Source organism: Amborella trichopoda, chromosome 7 (assembly GCF_054954075.1).
Source record: "Amborella trichopoda isolate Santa Cruz 75 chromosome 7, AtrichopodaSantaCruz75HAP2 v2.0, whole genome shotgun sequence".
In the NCBI taxonomy this organism is placed as follows: domain Eukaryota; kingdom Viridiplantae; phylum Streptophyta; class Magnoliopsida; order Amborellales; family Amborellaceae; genus Amborella; species Amborella trichopoda.
Genome location: NC_142342.1, coordinates 4,886,854 through 4,905,690, shown reverse-complemented (window position 1 = coordinate 4,905,690; position 18,837 = coordinate 4,886,854). Strand labels below are relative to the sequence as shown.

Sequence of the window (18,837 nt, the reverse complement as noted above, 5' to 3'; positions counted from 1 at the left end):
GTATTTGATCGCTAGCCTAACACTGAATGCTAGATGAATCACACGTATGGTCACTGATGGCCTTAACGTTTAATTGAAGGAGATTTATCATAATACCGACAAGAGATTAGTTATTGAGACCACATTTCTCGACACAATGAATTGTAACTAAAGATGATAATATAGGGTGCAGTTTGTATAGATCCTAGACTTTGCCGTCAATTTTCAAGATATTATAAATAAAGATATAATATATTTTAAGGTTATCACAATGATTTTCAGTATTGAAACGAAATTTCTCGATACTATTTGAAAGTAGGCTCTAATTTGATTGTTTAGACCCTAGGCTACTGCACCATTTTGTAAATGTATAGACTCAAAATTCAAAATAAAATTTTTCGAATTTTGTGACACCCATAACCATCCAATTTGACATCTAACAACTAAGAATGATTATGAGCTCCTTATAATAATGATAAACAATATCATAGTATACAATCCCTAAAGATAATACCCATGAAGGGAATAGGGTTGGGGGGATGACGCCTCAACATATCATCCCACCATGTCCCGCTGTTTAACATGCCCAAAAAAAACCCATTAATATTTGAGACGCACCCATAGGCATCTCTCTCTCTCTCTCTGCATCTCTCTCTCTCTTGGTTGTATGGTTGTCTAACAATACATACCACATGAACAACAAAATTAAAACCAAATGGACCCCCCTTATTGCATGACATTATACTTCAAAATTGAGCCACGCACATTAGACCCAGTTAGGTACAATAAAGTTTTGGCTCAAAAGAAGCCATGGAAAGAAACTACATGGTTTTATCCCACAAACATAACCTAGTCAAAGCTAACAAAACACAGTATAATCAGGCAAACATCAATCCTTCCCCTCAAGGTCACTCCATCACGTGATATAGAAGTGTCGTACTGAAGACAATACAAGACATTTTCACATTGGTAAAGAAACACAAGAACAACGAGAAACCATTATAACATTTGAAATGGATGCAACAATTTCAAACAGCTATGGCTATTTACACCAAAAGAATAAGTCTATGTTCCAAAATCAACAAAAGATTATTTTGGCACTCAAAGACATATATTGGCATAAATCACTCACTTATAACTATAAAAAAACAAACAAACATATCATATTGATAAATAAAAATAAAATACGAACAGCTCTAATAGTGTACACTTTACCTGTTCCTAAAATTGCTATTAAAAGGATAAAAGGGCAAAGAGGTAAGATGCATATGGGCCTACAAATACCTTCAATCATGGCTTTTCATGTACTATCATCTCTGTCTTCCTGGCCCTGGGTGCTATTATCCACAAACATGTCTAAATGTTCTGACCCATTATCTTCTGGGTCTTCAGTGATATTATCATCTTCAGATATAATTCTAGGGTCTGAACCGTTATCAGATAACTCATACATGAGGGCCATCACATCGAGCAAAGGTCCTTCCATCAGGGATTGGAGGTAGGCACCATTAAGCCTTCTTGGTGGAGTGAGTTCGAACAGGTGTTCGGGCCTATGTTGCTGATTGAACCGGCCTGGAAGCTTCGAATTTGTGTTATAACAAGACCCACACAAATCGAAGCCTATGATCTCATGGCAATCTTTGCATCTGTACCTTTCCCCGATGATTGGATACATCTGCAAGACACAGAACCCAGTTTGATATAGTGCAAGTCCCATGCATGGAAAGAAGAAATATTCATACCATAAGGGTGAGTAGGGAGGAGTAAGAGACTAAGAACTGAGCCAAGAATAGAAGCTTTTTGCCCCAATATTCAAAGAAGAGAGAGAAAAAGAGTAGGGAAAGGGGGTGGAACGCAGGACAGAGAAATGGGAAACATGACGGGCAAAATTGAATTGGCTAATGAAGCTGGAAAAAGCAGCAGCTTCTATAGAGTTATCCTCTAAATTCATCCACAGGAAGCCGAAATATATCATCCTGTTTTTCACTGAAAAGTTGGGAGAGGAAATCGGAAACATGCAGCCTCTAAGCCTTGAGTAAGACAAGAAAGACTACCCCAGGAAATCGGACAATTGAAGGTTCCAATATATACAAAACCTTATTTCCTTTTCAAAATGAAAATGAAAAATGAACCAAGAAATTTACTCTTGATTGCTTGGAAACTTCACTTTTGCAATCCACACTCATTGTATTGAAACTTTAAATTATTTGTCATCAAAAAAAAAAGTATACCCCTGTTAGAAAGATAGGAACTTCAAAAGAAGTACAAATAATTTTGCATTCTTGATGAATATGATTTCCAAACTATTATTCCATTAAAAGGGGTAACTAAACAAGGTTTTTGGGCATTTCATGAAATTCTTGCTTTTTAAAATATTTATGTCCGTCTAGAAGTTTGACCAAAGGCACAGCAGACATATATAAGAACATGACTCAAACGTGTTTGTCTAATAAAAAAAACTAGCAATAATCAATTGACATCCCCAAGTTGCCATGAAGCCTTAAAATATTTTTAGTACATTGTTTAAAACAGCACTCAATGATTTGACCCATACCATGTAATCATTTTACAAAACAATTATCATGATATTGTAAGCTATTACTGGATAATATGCAAGAACTGGATAATTTGTTTAAAAATTCAGAACGTGGATATGAAAGAAAAATAATGCATTTCTCTAACACAATTCAGAGAGCAGGAATGAATTCAATAAAGAAGGCATTTCTTTATTGAACTCCACGATAAATAGCACGCTTCAGAAAGAAATGAATTTTATCCAGGATATTCAATATAAACTAAATGAATTATATGATTTTATAGAATTTGCAAAAAGTAACATACACTATTAAGAACATAACAAGCAAAAATACGTACTTTATTGTTGACTCGTTTTTTTTTTGGAGAAGTGTACAATGAGACCATTTACCTTTGGTACAAGGTGGTCACAATTAATCTTGACCATTGGATGTGAAATTAGGTGGGCTGCATTTATTGCGTTGACCAAGCTCAAAGTACAAAAGGAATTTTCTCGTACTTTGTGACACACTCAAGCTATCATATTTCACATCGGATGGTTATAATTGTGACCTCCATGTGCCAAAGGTAATGGTCTCATTGTATACAATTCTTTTTCTTTTCTTTTTTTGGCACATAGCTTGTAAAAAAAACTTAATAATTGGAAGAGCATAGCACCATAAACTACAAAGAATGAAGGTTGGAAGTTCAAACCCCCCATGTCCCTAGTTTGTTAAGCACGCACTCCAGACAGCATATACAGGACTTAAAAGAATCGCTAGTAAATCAGCAAACAATTTGGATCCATCAAACATTCTGCAATTGCAACTTTCCACACATACATAAAAATATTTCAAAAGTTAAAGTTATATTATGGCTAGGATCTTAATCTTTGACACACTAAATATGGTTAGAAATGACTTTACCCCACATGAATCACATCCAACTCCGAAATGAAACGCATGTGGACCCGATGTGTTTTTAGGCATTTCATCATCCTCCTTTTTTGCTGGCATAAACATCAAAATATACAGCATAAGAATGAAACTTAAATCCAGTTTAAGTTATATGTTTGCAAATAAAGACCTCAGAAGAAGCTGAACATGTGATGCAGCTGCAATGACTTACAAGTAGATGTATCCTCATGTTTATGGCGAAGAAGACGATCATATTGATGCTGAAATACGAGTTTTAAAATTGCAGCATTTCTTCTATGTGCATATTGCTCAGAAAATGCCTCCTTTAAGAAGTGCTCCAGCTCTAAACAAACTTTGGGGAACCCTCCAGGGTGCAAGCATAGACATTTTCTACATTTCAAATTCTTGTCCAGAAGGCCAATTGCACAGAACTCGCAATATACTGTGCACAGTCAAATAAAACATCAGCAAATCAGCATGGTTAAAATGATTTTTGTTCCCAATGATGTGCAGCTCAAGAAACAGCCCCAGATAGAGTGGCTAGTCTTACCATGGCCACAATTAAGAACAACAGGTCGATAAAGCAGCTCCTTGCACATGAGGCACAATGCATCTTTGGTGGAAACCTCTTTACAGGTCCAACTGTTCAGACTCTTCTCTTCAATACTGTCTGCATTAAGAATTTGGGACAAAATTAATTGAGATATTTTCAAGAATTGAATGTGAAAATCTGAAGGTACCAAAATCGTGGGAGAGGGGTTTCTTGGCAGAGTGGACCCAAACAGTAAGTTACAATGTAAACCTGAAAAGTTTATTACAAGTGTGGAATAGACAGCGTCCCGAGTCCTCACCATTTTGTGCACTTTCTATGGTTAGATTATCATCAAACTGAGGTGAGAACACATCCCGCTTTTTTTCTTCTTCTGAGGCATGAGAAAGTATGATCCAATTAAGAAGAAGTTAAATACCACTAAAACCCCCAAATAGTATACAAACAGACATAACGATACAGATAAGCATAGCCTGACACAAAAGATGCTTGTGAAGCATAATAAATCTCACTCACAAAAGATATTGACTGCATGATAAGTAATAGCAAAACAAATATTATATATAAGCTGATCCTCTTAATGTGAAAGCTTACCTAGCACTTGTTTTGCCCTTGCTTTGTAAGCCACACAGAATATTTTCATGACAAGAAAGTGAAGCACTTCACAGACATTAGGAAAATGAATATACGATCTCCTGCATATAGCACAATGGGACTCTCCAAGGGAGTTCATGATTCTGTGACTGCACCAAAAACAAGAAAGGTGCCCACATGCTGCAACACATGGAAAAGGAATGTCTTAAAGATAGAAACCAAAGTGGAGCACACTCGCATGAAGAACTAGAAACCCTTCTTACCAAGTACAACTGGTTTGAACACAAGTTCCCTGAAACATTCAATTGCAAACATTTTCAGATGTCGTGCAAATGGAGATCTCTTTTCATTAGTTGATACAGTTATTGGCACATGTACTGCAAAAAAATACACCACACATCTTCTACAAAGCAGTGAAATGACAAATAAGTCTGAATAACATGTGGGATAAATATCTCTTTTACTATAAACAATGCTATATTAAGGTTCATTTTTTTTTTCCTCTCTGTAAATTTTTTGTCAGGCAATCATCTATATATTACTTCATAAATTTCTGTGAAAGTCTACCTGGCTTTTGTGGGTCTTGATTCAGCTACAAACCGTGATACAAAATTATGAGCCTATTGAAAAGGTACATCATAACTGCTTCAGGGGTCTTCAACACACACACACACACACACAACAACAACAAAAAAGTTCCAGAGAAGAATACAAGAGGGCTGCATTCACGGCACATAGCCAACATAATTCTGGCCTTGGATGTTGTCAGACTCTTCTCAGGTAAGAGTTTTGACTAGCAGCTTATAGAGAGGCCATCCTTTCTTAAAAAAGTGTAATCCGACTTCTACTTCTAATCAAAGATATTGTCCAGAATCTATAGTTTTCAGGTCATTTATAAGGCATGTTTTCTTTATGCTTTAAGATATAAAGTCACAATCCTAAATACATGTAAATTGTGATTAAATACTTTTTATTTAACCTAGTGTATTCTGCAACATGCAGCACCGACTTCTAACCTCACCCATGGATCACATTTTCTTTAATAATAGCATCGATTCTTTTTTTGTTATTGAACATTGTAACAACTGAGGACTCACAGATCAGCATCTGAGTAAGTGACATGCATTAGACATAACAACAAACAGGGAGATGTGCATGCCTCCATAAAAACTATGGCCTTACCAGTTCTTCTTGAGCAAGTCTTATACATTACGCATACAACAATCAGGGAGATGGGCATGCCCCGATAAACCTAAGCTGTTGAACATAGGTATGTGTGCACATACAATAATCCAATGCACATGAACTGCATGAATTTGCAAGTGGAATTGATTGGTCCAAACCTCAATTGAATGTCTCAAAGAAGCTCATTTGGATTCGACATTCCTCAGCGCACCATCCTTTGCATATGCGAAAGCTTTTTCCACAATTATTAGTACTCAACACCGTTCATACTCTTTGAGTCTTGAGATTGAGAGTCTGTTCTGAATTCTAACAGCCCAAATACGATTACAATACCCAAGGCCCTGGAGCATACACTAGAGATCAATTGCCATAAAGAGGGATAGTCTCACAGCATGACTTCTATATCCCCAATGTTAAGAGATCCATCTCATTTATATGCTTGTCTAGAATGAAATCACGTCGCTCCTTTCGGTATTGTGTTTGACTCGTTTAGGATGAAGAGGGTCTAAGACTCTGACTAGTTCCCTTGTAAGTTGAGGTAATTGCAAAACTCCAGCACTCTTGATTTTTAAGAACTTTCAAGTGATTGTTAGATAAACTTAATGATCATATTAGTGAAATTTTAAAGTCACATCCACATTTACTTTAAGCATTTCAGAGATAGTTTATCGATCAGCACCAGTTAGGAGAGGTGATTTGGTTCAATTGGAAGGCCCTAAAAAGGCAAGGGGAATGCCCAATAGGACATGGATGGAAGTAGTGAGAAGAGATATGGTGACTTAAGGTCTAACTGAGGGTATGGCCATTGCTAAAGCGGAATGGCAGAACAGGATTCGTGCAGCCAACACCAAATAGTTGGATTAAAGCTTGGATAATGATGATGATGATGATGAGACAGTTTTTCAATCAAGCAAGTCCAATTATTAGCCATCTTACTCCAGCACAAATCATTTAACTATTCCCACTAACTAAGAGTTTGGGGCCCATTTGGATGAGATGCTATATAAGGTTTAACCTCAATATATCAAAGCACATTGCTGTAAAAAGCAGACAGCCTTTAGTGCTGTTTGGGTAGCCCCTGAGTGATTCTAACTTTTCTTTTTTTGTATGAAGCAACTTTTTCAGTTAAATGGGGTAAAAAAATTACATTTTGCTTTCTTTCAATCAAAAAAATTGTTAGTGTAAGGTGATGACAAGATTGTTAAGAGTGAGGTTTGTACAGAAAGTTAGGAGGATTGTCTGAAAATGCTGAGATCCAATCCAGAGGCCTGCTTTTTGGCAAGGGTGTCTGTAGAGGCATATGTCTCTCTCCTCGGGTGCCTGAGAGTCACATGTAGAGTATTGCATGTGGGAGATTTCATCAAAAATCAGCTCCAATCTCCTGGGGCAGGAAGATGATTTTGAGACCCAATTGATGATGTTTTATTGTCCCTTTCAACTGGAAGGATGGACCTCCAATTTCTATCAAACACTTTTAAGTCCAGCCAGAAGGCGTGTGACTCTCTGTAGGTTGCATCTGCTACTCGTAACACCCCAGAATGTGTTAGCAGGGTTCCCCCCAAGTGAATCCTGAAAATGCCCCCCACATGCCTCCCAGTTCAGGCCAAGATGGAATTGCCAATAGAAGTACCATTGAAATTCAGCTGGATAACCCCGATCTTATGCGAGATCACTTATGAGGATATTGTATACATATGCAGGGCCGGCTTGATGATCCTTTTCAATTTCACTACAGGGCTATTGAGGAATATAATTTGGATTCCATACAATTCTGTGTCCACATGATGTTAGTTGATTTGATCCAATTTGTGCGGGAGTTGATGTGGCTCTTCTTGTTTTCAAAGATGCATTTGTTTCACTCCAACTAGATTGTTCAAGTAGAGGCCTAAATGGCAGCCCATCATAAATTGGACCAGTGGTGGTAAAGGAGGGGAGAACTAGGACTGAAAAAACTGAAGAGATTGAGGTCGGCATGACCTAGGACCAATCGAATAGGTTTAGGATGAAGAACAATACGTGAAAGGCCATATTGCAATGAAGGAATAGGTGGTCGATGATTCTATCTTTACACATAGGGCATCTGTTTGGTAAGGGGAATCCTCTTCTCTGAATGTGATCCTGGGTCAAATCTCTATTGGGTATCAGTAACCAGTTGAAAGCGGCACAGTTGAAAGCTGCACCTTAGGTGGTGCAGGAGTGAACTAGGCCTTTGGCGGGTTAGAGGATGAAGGGATTGAGATTTGTGGAAAGAAGATAAAAAAAACATACATGAGGCAGAAGAAACCCAGAACAGTTTGCCACTGTGAGAGGGATAAAAAGTCCCAAGCTAGGGTCTCAAGGCTCAATTAGAGATGCCATTACAAGAGCCCCCAGATATCACAGTAGCTCCAACTGAGCCACACGCCCTCCCAAAACTTTACATGATTCCCAGTTTTAACGAGGAATGGAATGCGGCCTAAGAAGGCTAGCTAGTAAGGTATTTGCGATTGCTTTCACTCAAGAACTGTGAGGTGGCAATGCCTCTAGTTAATCATCCAGAGGCATCAGCCAATATCTGTGTTTGATCACCTGCTGCCACAGATGATCTTCTTCGGTGGCATACCTCCACAACTGTTTGCCAAAAAGGATCGTGTTACAGTCTCTCATATTTCTGCCATCGATAGTTGCTGATGACTGCTCTTACTTGTGTTGGGTAATCATATGAATGGCTTCCTTTTTGAATTTGAAGTGTTACTTCTTCTGTAGTTGGCAGAGGAAAGGTTGTGATCTGATCGCCTTCCCTAGATGCTTGAGTGCTGGAACTAGTACACTCCCTCCTAGTGGAGAATGGTTTGGAGCTCAGATTTTGCAGTCGTTCTACATGTTTGTTCATTGACAGTGAAACCTCCGGCTTCCTCCTCAAGGCAAGGTCAGTGGTTTAGGCAAGTAGGGCCTCCTCCTTCGAGGATAGGTGACCAAACAGCTCTCAATTCCATAACTTAAGTTTGTCTTTAACAAATTTTAGCTCCTTCGGACGCAGTAGCCAGCCCATCCTTAGGTTTCAAAACCAGATCACAATTGGGGGAAAGTTAGAAGAGGTCCTTTTCCTCGAGCCTCATTAGTTTGAACCTAAACTCTAGGTTTGTCCGAGTTAGGTTATGTATCGGGGGCAGCAATTGGGGAGTGATCTAAGATAGCTTTGGGTAGGGTACGATAATGGCCGCCTCAAATCAAGAAAGATGAGGAATCTATCAATATTTTTCATAATAGGATTCTGTAGGTTGCGGCTTTTAGGGGAATATCCATAAGGTTATTCCTAAACACAAAATCAGAGAAACCAGCCATGCTGGTTGTGATTCTCCCCCCTTTGTTCTTCTCATAGGACCATCTGTTAAAATTGAAATTGCTACCGATGCACCAAGGCAGTAGACAAAGGGAATGGGCTTGTTCTAGCTCTACCCATATAATTCTCTAAGTTCTGGTCTATTCAGAGCATAGACAACAGTGAACCTCCACCTTATATTATCCAAGGTTCGGGAGAAAAAGACAGATATGGGAAGTTGACTGATGAAAGACGACATTTTGGGAAAGGTTGTCGGGTCACAGACTACCCATATTCCTCGCAAGACACTGAAGACTGGTAAAGACTCCCACACCCAGGATCTGCTGCCCCTCATGGAACAAATTTGGGACAGGATTGGAAAGTCTAGCTTTGCTGCATTTTTTTTATTTTTATTTTTTCTTTTTTGGATAAAAGGGGAGTCTAGCTTTCGAAGATTACTAGAATATCAGGGTGATATTTGAAGACATGGTTTTGGACCTATGTCTCCTTTGTGACATCACCTCGCTCTATATATTCCATTCTAGGATTATCATTAAGGGCGTGTAGGGGAATTTGCTAGTGCCCGGGGGGCTTTCTTCGGGCAGAGGGTCAGCAGGAGCTGTGTATGATTCTGCTAGTTTTGGGTTTGGGTCAGCTTAATTTTCGTGGTTGACATTGTAGTTGAGATTCTTGTGCTCTTCGCAAGTTTTTGCACTGCTTTTGGGTGTTTTGGCAGCATTCTATATGAGTCTTGGCAACATCTTTGATAGGGCCATCGAAGGGGGGACCCATATTTTGAGCATCTTAGCTATATTGCCTTCCACCCTAGCTATCTCTCGATCTCCTCAGAGTCTGCTGAAAAAGAGGACTAATTGTCTGATTATAATTCCTTAGTGACACAACTCGATTGAGACCAACATATGGAGTGTAGGGTTAGAGGATTTGGATTGGTGAAAGAGGTGTCAGCTGTGAAGAGGATGAGGAGTTTCCAAATTTTTTTTTTTTTTTTTTGCTGGGGGTGGGATTGTGCGCGGCTGGTCGGGGGAGAAGGGGAGAGTGGCACTAGCTGTAAATTAAGGGAAGGGACTTTTGGCATTTGGGGATGCAAAAGGGGTGAGCTTGGAGGTTGTGCTCCTTGGAGGTGATGGAAATATGTTTTGCAGGAACCTTTCCTTGTCGAAGACGAGGTTGATGTAATCGTGCCTCTGGTTTAGGGGTTGGATGGTTGGTGATAAACAAGGACAAAGGGAGAGGAAGAGGTGAGTGGTTGCTGAGGTTCCCGGGGGGGGAGGTTGATGAGAAACAGGGATGGGGTAAAGATGAAGGTTGGTGCAGATATAATCCTCTGAAATTGACTTAAAAGAGAATGATGAGGTTGTTGAAAACCTTAGAATTTGATGGAGTAGAGATTGGATGGGATTGCTGGATTTGTGAGGGCTGGCGTTCATGGGAAAGAAGGGGAGGACGGCGAACTAGGGTTTCTCAGGGGAGATAGAGAGAGGAGAGATGCTATAGGATTCCAAAATATGTAGCTTTTGGTGAGCGATCAGATCTTGTAAGAACCATATTCGAAGACAATCACAATCTCTGGAGTATTGATTGTGGTGCAACAAGAGCATAGATCCCATTGATTTTGTACCATATGGATCTGTAGTATTGGATTCCCTCCCTTGGATATCGTAAAAGTTAAAGATGAACATTTTGTAAGAAACCATGGGATCCAATTAGAATTGCATGCAATGGAATTCTCAGAGATGATGCGTAATATTATTAACCACTTTATCAGAGCCTTGAGCATCCTATGCCTCGATTTTGGCAAGAGTTGTACTCCCATGCTTATCAATCAACGTGCATACATTTCAGTGCTGCTTAAAACTTCATTCGCCTATTATAAACTTACTTTGTGATGTCTAAGCTTTATCTTCAACGAGCTTGTTTATTACTAAAGTGAATTACATGCAAGATGTCTAGCTGTTAACATCTACATGGGCAAGAATTGTCACGATGAATTTCCAAATTTTGTCCTGATGTAAACATTGATGGTCTCTTCGTTAGGATTGTATCCCTGTGTTTGAGGCTACGTTTAGTGGAACCAGCTCTTTTCCTTTTGAAGTCACTAGCAACCCCCAACTAGTATTTGTTAAGGCATCTACAGAAATCCCTTTTGATACTCACTCAAATTGTCTAAATAAACTCTGGAAGTTATGAATACATTTTAATTTATTAACTTTCATCTCTACAACAAAAAGTTGAAGACACATAATAGTGCTGAACAATAAGATACAAAAGTCATCAAGCGTATGACAAAATATCACAATAAACCAATGGTTTAAGAAACGGATCGGTAACCCGGATCGAGCACTCCAAAAACCCATCCGGATCGACGAATCAACGATCCGGATTGGGAATCGGCCGACTAGGTCAGATTAAGCTTTAAAACAAAATCCAAAAAAATTATTAAAATTCATTATAAATATTGTCTTTTAGGAATCCAACAAGAAATGAGGGTACTACATTGTTAACTTTCATTTTCTTCATCAATTTGTGAATATTGAGATGTTCTTTCCCTATATAAACTTATGTTAACTATTAAATTTACATCACATAAAAGAAAAATCATAGAATTATCATGGACAAAGTATATAATTATACATGGACTGCAATAAAGAGTAGACTAAATCGATAAAAAAATGACCACTAAAATCTTGAATTGGCGGGAAACCCTAATCCGCTAAAAAAACCCAAATTATTACAACCTAACTAACTATAAACCAAAATTATTACAACCTAACTAACTATAATATTATATACTGAAATTAAAATTGTTGGTTTACATTTTATAATTATTTTATTATACAAATAATAACAAATCCAAAATATTTTATAATATCATCAAATTTAAAATGTATTATTGACAACGGTAAGAAAAATAGTACATTACATGATTAATGATGCAAAAATTAATAAATAAAATAAAAGATTTGGTTATCAATACAAACATTATTAGAATGTGTACCAGTTTTTGAAATAACACTTTAATTTATCAAAATTTTAAATTTTTAGATTTCTAGAATAAATTTAGTAAAAGAGATTGTTGGTAAAAAAAAAAGAGATTTCAAATGGAATAAACCAGTGGTTTAAAAAACGGATCGGTGCCCTAGGGTGTATTATTACAACCTCACCAACTATAATATTATATCATTTATTCCTAGAGTATATTAAGAAATACTTGTTGTATTTATAAATACCTTTTATTTTTTTTGACAATAAATATATGTTGTATTACCTTTTTTTTTTGCTAAGAAAAATATGATACTTGTGTTACTTTTTATTTTATTTTTTAACAAAAAAATTTAAGAAGACGTTGTACTACATTTTATTTTATTTTTTATTATCTTTTATTTTATTTTTGACAAGAAATACGTTATATTACTTCTTCTTTTTTTTGACAAGAAAAATAAAAAGATGTAATTTTTTTTTTTTTACCAAAAATGCTTGTTGTCTTAGCTTCTATTTTTTTATTTTTTTCCTTTCATTTTTTTTACAACATGATTTTTTTTCTTCTATTTTTTATTTTTTCCCTTTTATTTTTTTTACAACATGATGTTTTTCTTTTACGTTTTTAAAAAATAAAAATAAAGCCCCAAAGGGGCACGGTGGGTGATAATCTTGAATTGCGCATGGGAGGAATTGATGGTGGGAAGCGCAGGCCAAAATCCGTAGAGCTAACCTCCTCCACCAATTCGTCACATTATGCTTTCAATATTGTAATAAATATATACATTCTATTAGCTACGCAACTCTAATTTTGTCCCACATCGAAGGATGAGAGCACTAAAAAGCTCTATAAATAAGAACGCAATAGATTAATATCGTGCATGTAGAGGCACAAGGGCGATGTGTCACGCGTTATTGTGGCTCGACACGCGTGCGGTGGGGCTGCCACGTGTCTGCTGTTGAGAAATGGGAATATTTTGCCGATTTACTGTTGTAAATCGGCGGGAATAGGCGATTCTTCTCTAGACTCGCCCGGTTTCCGATATTGTGCAGGAACTGGCACAGGCAAGGCGATTCTCGTGTCGACCTGGGCGATTCCGGGTCGACACACCGATTTTTAAACCACTGCAATAAACAGAAAGATTCATGTGTAAACTATTATTCCTATTGATAATTAAAGGGATTGAAATAATTCACTCAAAGCAAGTGCTAATGCTTCAGATGAAGCAGAGCAACCTCAAAAAATAAAGAAAACATTTTTCCAGGATTCCTCTAGCGGTACAGTTCCAAGATATCCAAAGTCATGTTATTCTCAACATGATTCACAAAGATTTAATTCCTACAAAAAAGAAATGAAATTAACAAATAAAAGCAATGAATAAACTTAATTATAAAGAGGGCTCTAATGGTAGTAAACAGATTAGAGAAGCTCATGAAAAATTTCCTTTGCCCAGGAGCCGGATATGATTGTAAGCTCCACCTTGTCAAGTGGCAGACTGTTTGCCAAGCCTAAAAAGCAGGGGGACCAAATATCAGATCTCTCAATAACATGAATGCAGCCAGTCTAGAAAAATGGTTGTGGAGATTTGGCAGCCACGAAAGCCAACTATAAGCAAACAGCTTTGCACCATAAAGATGGAGCTGGTGACCCAGAATGGCTCCCAAAGGGGACGACATGTCGGAGGCTTTGAAGGGGGTCCTGTAGGCCTACTCTTCTTTCTCCACCCCTACCCACTTTCTACACAAAATAGGTAATAGAGTAAGATTTTGGGAAGCCCTTTGGCTGGGAAGCACAGCCTTGGAACACCAATTCCCAGCCTTGATCTTACAGGCCACAAATCAAAATTGCACTATCTTGGATTACCTTGACTCCCTATGAAGACATCACATTTGGTCCCGACCTTCTGGTGAAATGTCAATGAAGGTGAATTGGTTGAGTTGGAGAACCTCTTATCTTCCGTTCAAACATTCTACATACCTGGCGTGGGTAGAGACAAACTACCGTGGACCCAAAATCTTTGGTACTCTTCACAGTGTCTTCTTTCTACAAGAATACCAGAGGTGACGATGCTTTCACTTCACTGGCCAGAAGGGCGTAGTCCCTCCAATTCCCCCAAAGAAATCCAACTCCTCTGCTGGTTAACAGTCCATAAAAAAAGTCCTTACAATGGACCAACTCCAACAACACGGTCTCCCTCTCCCAAAAAATGCAATTTGTGTAAGGAAAGCAAAAAAATGTGGATCATCTATAACTAAATTGTCCTTTTGTGGCGCAGTTGTGGTGCTTCCTCTTCTATTCAGGTATAATGAGTGATGCGCAAGACTACTCAGCAGCGTTTTCCATGCACACCTCTCACCGGCCTACCCCAGGCTGGCCTGCTACTTCGGAAGGCATCCATTTTTCCCCTCTTTTGGAATGTATTGCTTGAGAGCAATAGGATAATCTTTGACAGAAAGGAAAGGTCACTCGACTCAATCAAGTATAATATCAGGTTGATAGTGATTGAATGGGAAAAAAGGTCAGAAAGAAATCAAAGTCTATGACACTGTTGGCTTCCTACTCGAATGGAAAGCTATCTAAAATTCTCTTCAGAGCCAATTCGTAGATCCTCCCACTGGATCACCCAGAATCAGGGTGCTGCTAAGTTGAGCTTTTTGTGTGTTCCTCTGGAAACTGGGGTGCAGCGTGTGGGGGGCTGTTAAAGGATTGCATGGTGCTACCCTGCTATCAGGAACCACAACTACGACCATGGCCCAAGCCCTCGCACTACTCCATGGTCTCGGGCTGTTCTAGGTGAGCTACAGTCAAGTGGTCGAGGGAGACTCAAAAAAATATCCTAAATTGGTGAAAGGATCCTCTCCATGCACTTGGACCAGATTTTTGAAGAAATCTTTTAGCAGAGTGAGACCAACCAAACCTCCTCCAACCACAGATTGAGCGAGGCTAACAATGCCGCAGACACCTCAGCTTACCAGGCGCTGCTAACAACTCCCTTTTCATCATCCACCCTGAGTAAGGAATAGTAATCTTGTGATGCCCACCGACTTTTCTGGTTCACTTTTGCCCCACAATTTTTTACATGACCAGTTCTTAATTGCTGGCGTATACCATCACCATACTAAAGCTGGTAAAGCTTTTATAATAAACACATACATACAGTCAACATTTTCGTAAAGACAAAAAAAAAAAAAGCGGGCTTCCAATTAAAAGTTAACACTATCTACAATTAGGCTAAGATAAAAAAATCAGTATGTCATATCACCAAGGAAATCAGCAGATGTCCATGAAATAGCTCAACCGAAAACCTAATTCACCAATATACAAATCCTCCCACCATAGTTTTTAATCAAAATTGCACCAATTAATCTCTAAAAGCCATTAATTTACAGTATCACAGTCATTTTGCCTAAAAATAAAGCAATTCGAAAGGACATCGGAGAATAAAAAACTCATAGATATGGGAACCAAATCGTTTCAATGAAGGACTTACAGGCAAACAAAGCACTGGAACAACTTAGGAACTTCATCAGCACCCCCAAGCAGTTGCAGAAAATGAGAAGAGGCTCGGCCTCGACGTTCGTTCTCGGAAAGAGTTAAGGTTTCCTGACAAGCCCTAGGTTGATCAACCATACAAGTATTGCACTGGTTTGGGATTTGTATATAAGGTCGATACAGGCCATTCTCAGGAACTGGATCTCCATTAACATTCTCATGAGCATCATGGGTTTGTCCGTTCGCTGAGGTATCAGCGACTCCAATTCTGCCTTCCATGAGAACGTCTCGATGGAGTTTTCAGAAAGATTGAGAGGGACAGGATATGTTTTTAGAGGAGGCAGACCAGGGCCAAATATAGAAGCACCAGCGTCGAGTTTTAGAGAGAGAAGAGCCGCCTTTATCTATTGCACATCGCATATATAAATCCGTATTTCAAAACCAGGACCCGATTCGGATCTATCGTGTATATACGACCGGATCTGGGTCCAACATTCGGACCGTCTGGTCCGGATCTAAAACCTGGACTCACATTATTCGGGTCCAGGCCGGGTTGGATTCGACCCATACCCATAAACTAACGTCCATAAAAAAAACTTCAAACCCTATTTGTTTTGGTGTATTATATATAGCGAAAGTTTATATAGCCGAGGCTCTAAACAATCAAATTTAAGCCTACCTAAAAAATTTCATTAGAATAAGTTGTTTTGATGTTCAAATATCTTCAAATTGATCATCTCGACATCAACAAGCATGGACACAAGAAAAAAATGGATTTCAAGTTTTGAAAATAATGTATTTTGTAACGCATTTTTTGGACTGTCAATTTTCAAGATTTTCAAGTTTTCATAAATCTATCGATCTACATTATTTTTGAAGCTTTAAACTTTATAAATAAATACAAAAATATATTTTAAGGCTATCACAAAAAGTTCCAATATTGAAACCACATTTCTCGACACTAGTTGCAGGTAGGCTCTAATTTGATTGTTTAGAGCCTAGGCTCTATACAAACCGCACCCATTAAGTATTGTATACAATAAGAACTCGTATTCATCTTTAGTTATCAAATGACAAATCAGATGACTTGAAATCTACTGCCGAGTTAGTGTGACCTTGTTGCCAATAATATGAGTATATGATTATAAAAAAAGGCCACAGAAAAATAAAACTCATAGTAAAGGTGGTAATAGACCTAACCAAACCTGAAACCCAATGGGATAGACGATGAAAGTAGGCTTTAATTTGACTGTTTATAGCCTAGGCTCTATACAAACCGCACCTATTAAGCATTGTATACAATAAGAACTCGTATTCATCTTTAGTTATCAAATGAAATCTAATGCCGAGTGAGTGTGACCTTGTTGCCAATAATATGAGTATATGATTATAAAAAAAAAGCCAAAGAAAAATAAAACTCATAGTAAATGTGGTAATAGACCTAACCAAACCTGAAACCCGATGGGATAGATGTAGGACTCAACAAGTATGGGTATGGAACCTAAAACCAGACCCTGGACTCAACCCGTTGCTACCCTTATTTACGACACATCCAAACTACCATTACTTCCCCTGGAAAAAACTTACATTGGGGTTTTGGGAACCACATTTTGGAATGTTCTCCAATCTACCAAAACAACCTCGAAAATATCAAAAAATTTGAAATGACATCGTAAAACAACTTCAAATAGGCCGTATTTGATAACTAAAAGGTAAATGCACCTTAAAAATCAGTTGTTTTCTTTAATGAGAGGAGAAGTTATTTAAGGAAGTTTTGAGTGTATATGTTTGCTAACTTGTTAAAATATTAAAGAAGTTCCAAGTATTTAGTGTTTGACAATTTATTGGGATATATTTATTTAAAGGGTGCAGTTTGTATAGAACCTAGGCTCTAAACAATCAAATTAGAGCCTATCTTTAAATAGTATCGAGAAATGTGGTTTAACACAGAAAATCTTTGTGATAGCCTTAACATATATTGTGATCTTTATTTATAAAGTTTAAAGCTTTAAAAATGGTGTAGATCGACATATCTATGAAAACTTGAAAATATTGAAAATTGACGGTCAAAAAATGCATTACAAAATACGTTATTTCCAAAACTTGAAATTTTTTTTTCTCATGTTCATGCATCTTGATGTCGAGATGATCAATTTGAGTATTTTTTGGCATTAAAACAATCTCGTCTAGTGAAATTTTTGAGGTAGGCTTGAATGTGATTATTTAGAGCCTCGGCTCTATATAAATTTTCCTTAATTTAAGTATTGTATATTAAATATTATTTTTATATTAGACATAAAATAATATATATTGTATTGTAAATATCTATTACATACATAACATATATTATATAACAAAACATATTATATTATATAATATAATATATTATATCATATATATATAGCAATGATCCAATGAAAAGGTTGTATCATAGTACAATAAAATGATACTTCTAGAAAACCATGTTTGTGGTATTTGTAATATCCCAAATTTTGTACACACACTCTCTTCATCTCAATAATCAATCCCCCCAAATATGGTAAAAAAGAGTCCCCTCCAAAAATGAATCTAAACCATTCATTTGGTGAATTTTAAGATCTTAGCCTTTATAAACTCAAAATATATATATATATATATATATATATATATATATATATATATATATATATATATATATATATATATATATATATATATATATATATATATATATATATATATATATATTAACATTGTTCATCTAATGATAATGAATCCATCCAAAAAAAGTGGAAATAAAAAAATCCTTCTAAGACCTAGATCTAAGCATCTCACCAAAATGAACGGTCTATGTTAATTGGGCTAAAAAAATATTTTCTAGGTTGTGTTTTCAATTTTTCCTTTTTATGTAATTGATCATTAGAATGAAAAGAGTGTTTATTTCAAAATTTGGATCAAACAAATGGGCATAAGATGGTTTTTTAAGGTTGTTGCATCAAATTACTATACAACGGTTGCATGAAATCATTACTCATATATATATTGAGCAATGATTCAATGCAACGGTTGTATCATAGTATAATGCAACGACACTTTTAGACAACCATGTTTGTGGTATTTGTATGACCTCAAATTTTACACACACACTCCCTTCATCTCAGTAATCAATTCCAAAAAAAAAAAGTTCAATTTGAACCCTAGATATGGTCAAAATGAGTCCCCTCCAAAAATGAATCTAGACCTTTTATTTTGTGAATTTCAATATCTTAGCTTTTATAAGCTCAAAATAATTTTTTTCTTTTTTAACATTGTTCATCTAATGATAATA

General features: G+C 37.0%; 1 protein-coding gene across 1 annotated transcript; it reads right to left on the bottom strand.

Annotated features, from left to right (window-relative positions):
- Positions 1 to 684: 684 nt before the first annotated feature.
- On the bottom strand, positions 685 to 16,140 carry PRT1 (proteolysis 1). The gene is made up of 9 exons (XM_006857380.4): positions 15,529 to 16,140; positions 4,818 to 4,846; positions 4,555 to 4,734; positions 4,262 to 4,333; positions 3,961 to 4,080; positions 3,622 to 3,852; positions 3,420 to 3,502; positions 1,264 to 1,654; positions 685 to 918 (listed from the first exon to the last, which is right to left on the bottom strand). Exons 1-8 carry the CDS (start codon positions 15,807 to 15,809, stop codon positions 1,280 to 1,282), a joined length of 1,371 nt encoding a protein of 456 aa, XP_006857442.1. The 5' UTR covers positions 15,810 to 16,140; the 3' UTR covers positions 685 to 918; positions 1,264 to 1,279.
- Positions 16,141 to 18,837: the final 2,697 nt, after the last annotated feature.

Bases quoted from the DNA above. Each gene is read 5' to 3' on its own strand.
- PRT1 (XM_006857380.4), bottom strand. From the start codon at position 15,809: ATGGAAGGCAGAATTGGAGTCGCTGATACCTCAGCGAACGGACAAACC. The intron at 4,735-4,817 runs GTAAGAAGGGTT...CATGTGTTGCAG, and splicing joins GTTCAAACCAGTTGTACTTG to CATGTGGGCACCTTTCTTGT. The intron at 1,655-3,419 runs GTAAAGTCATTT...TGTGTCTTGCAG, and splicing joins TTGGATGTGATTCATGTGGG to ATGTATCCAATCATCGGGGA.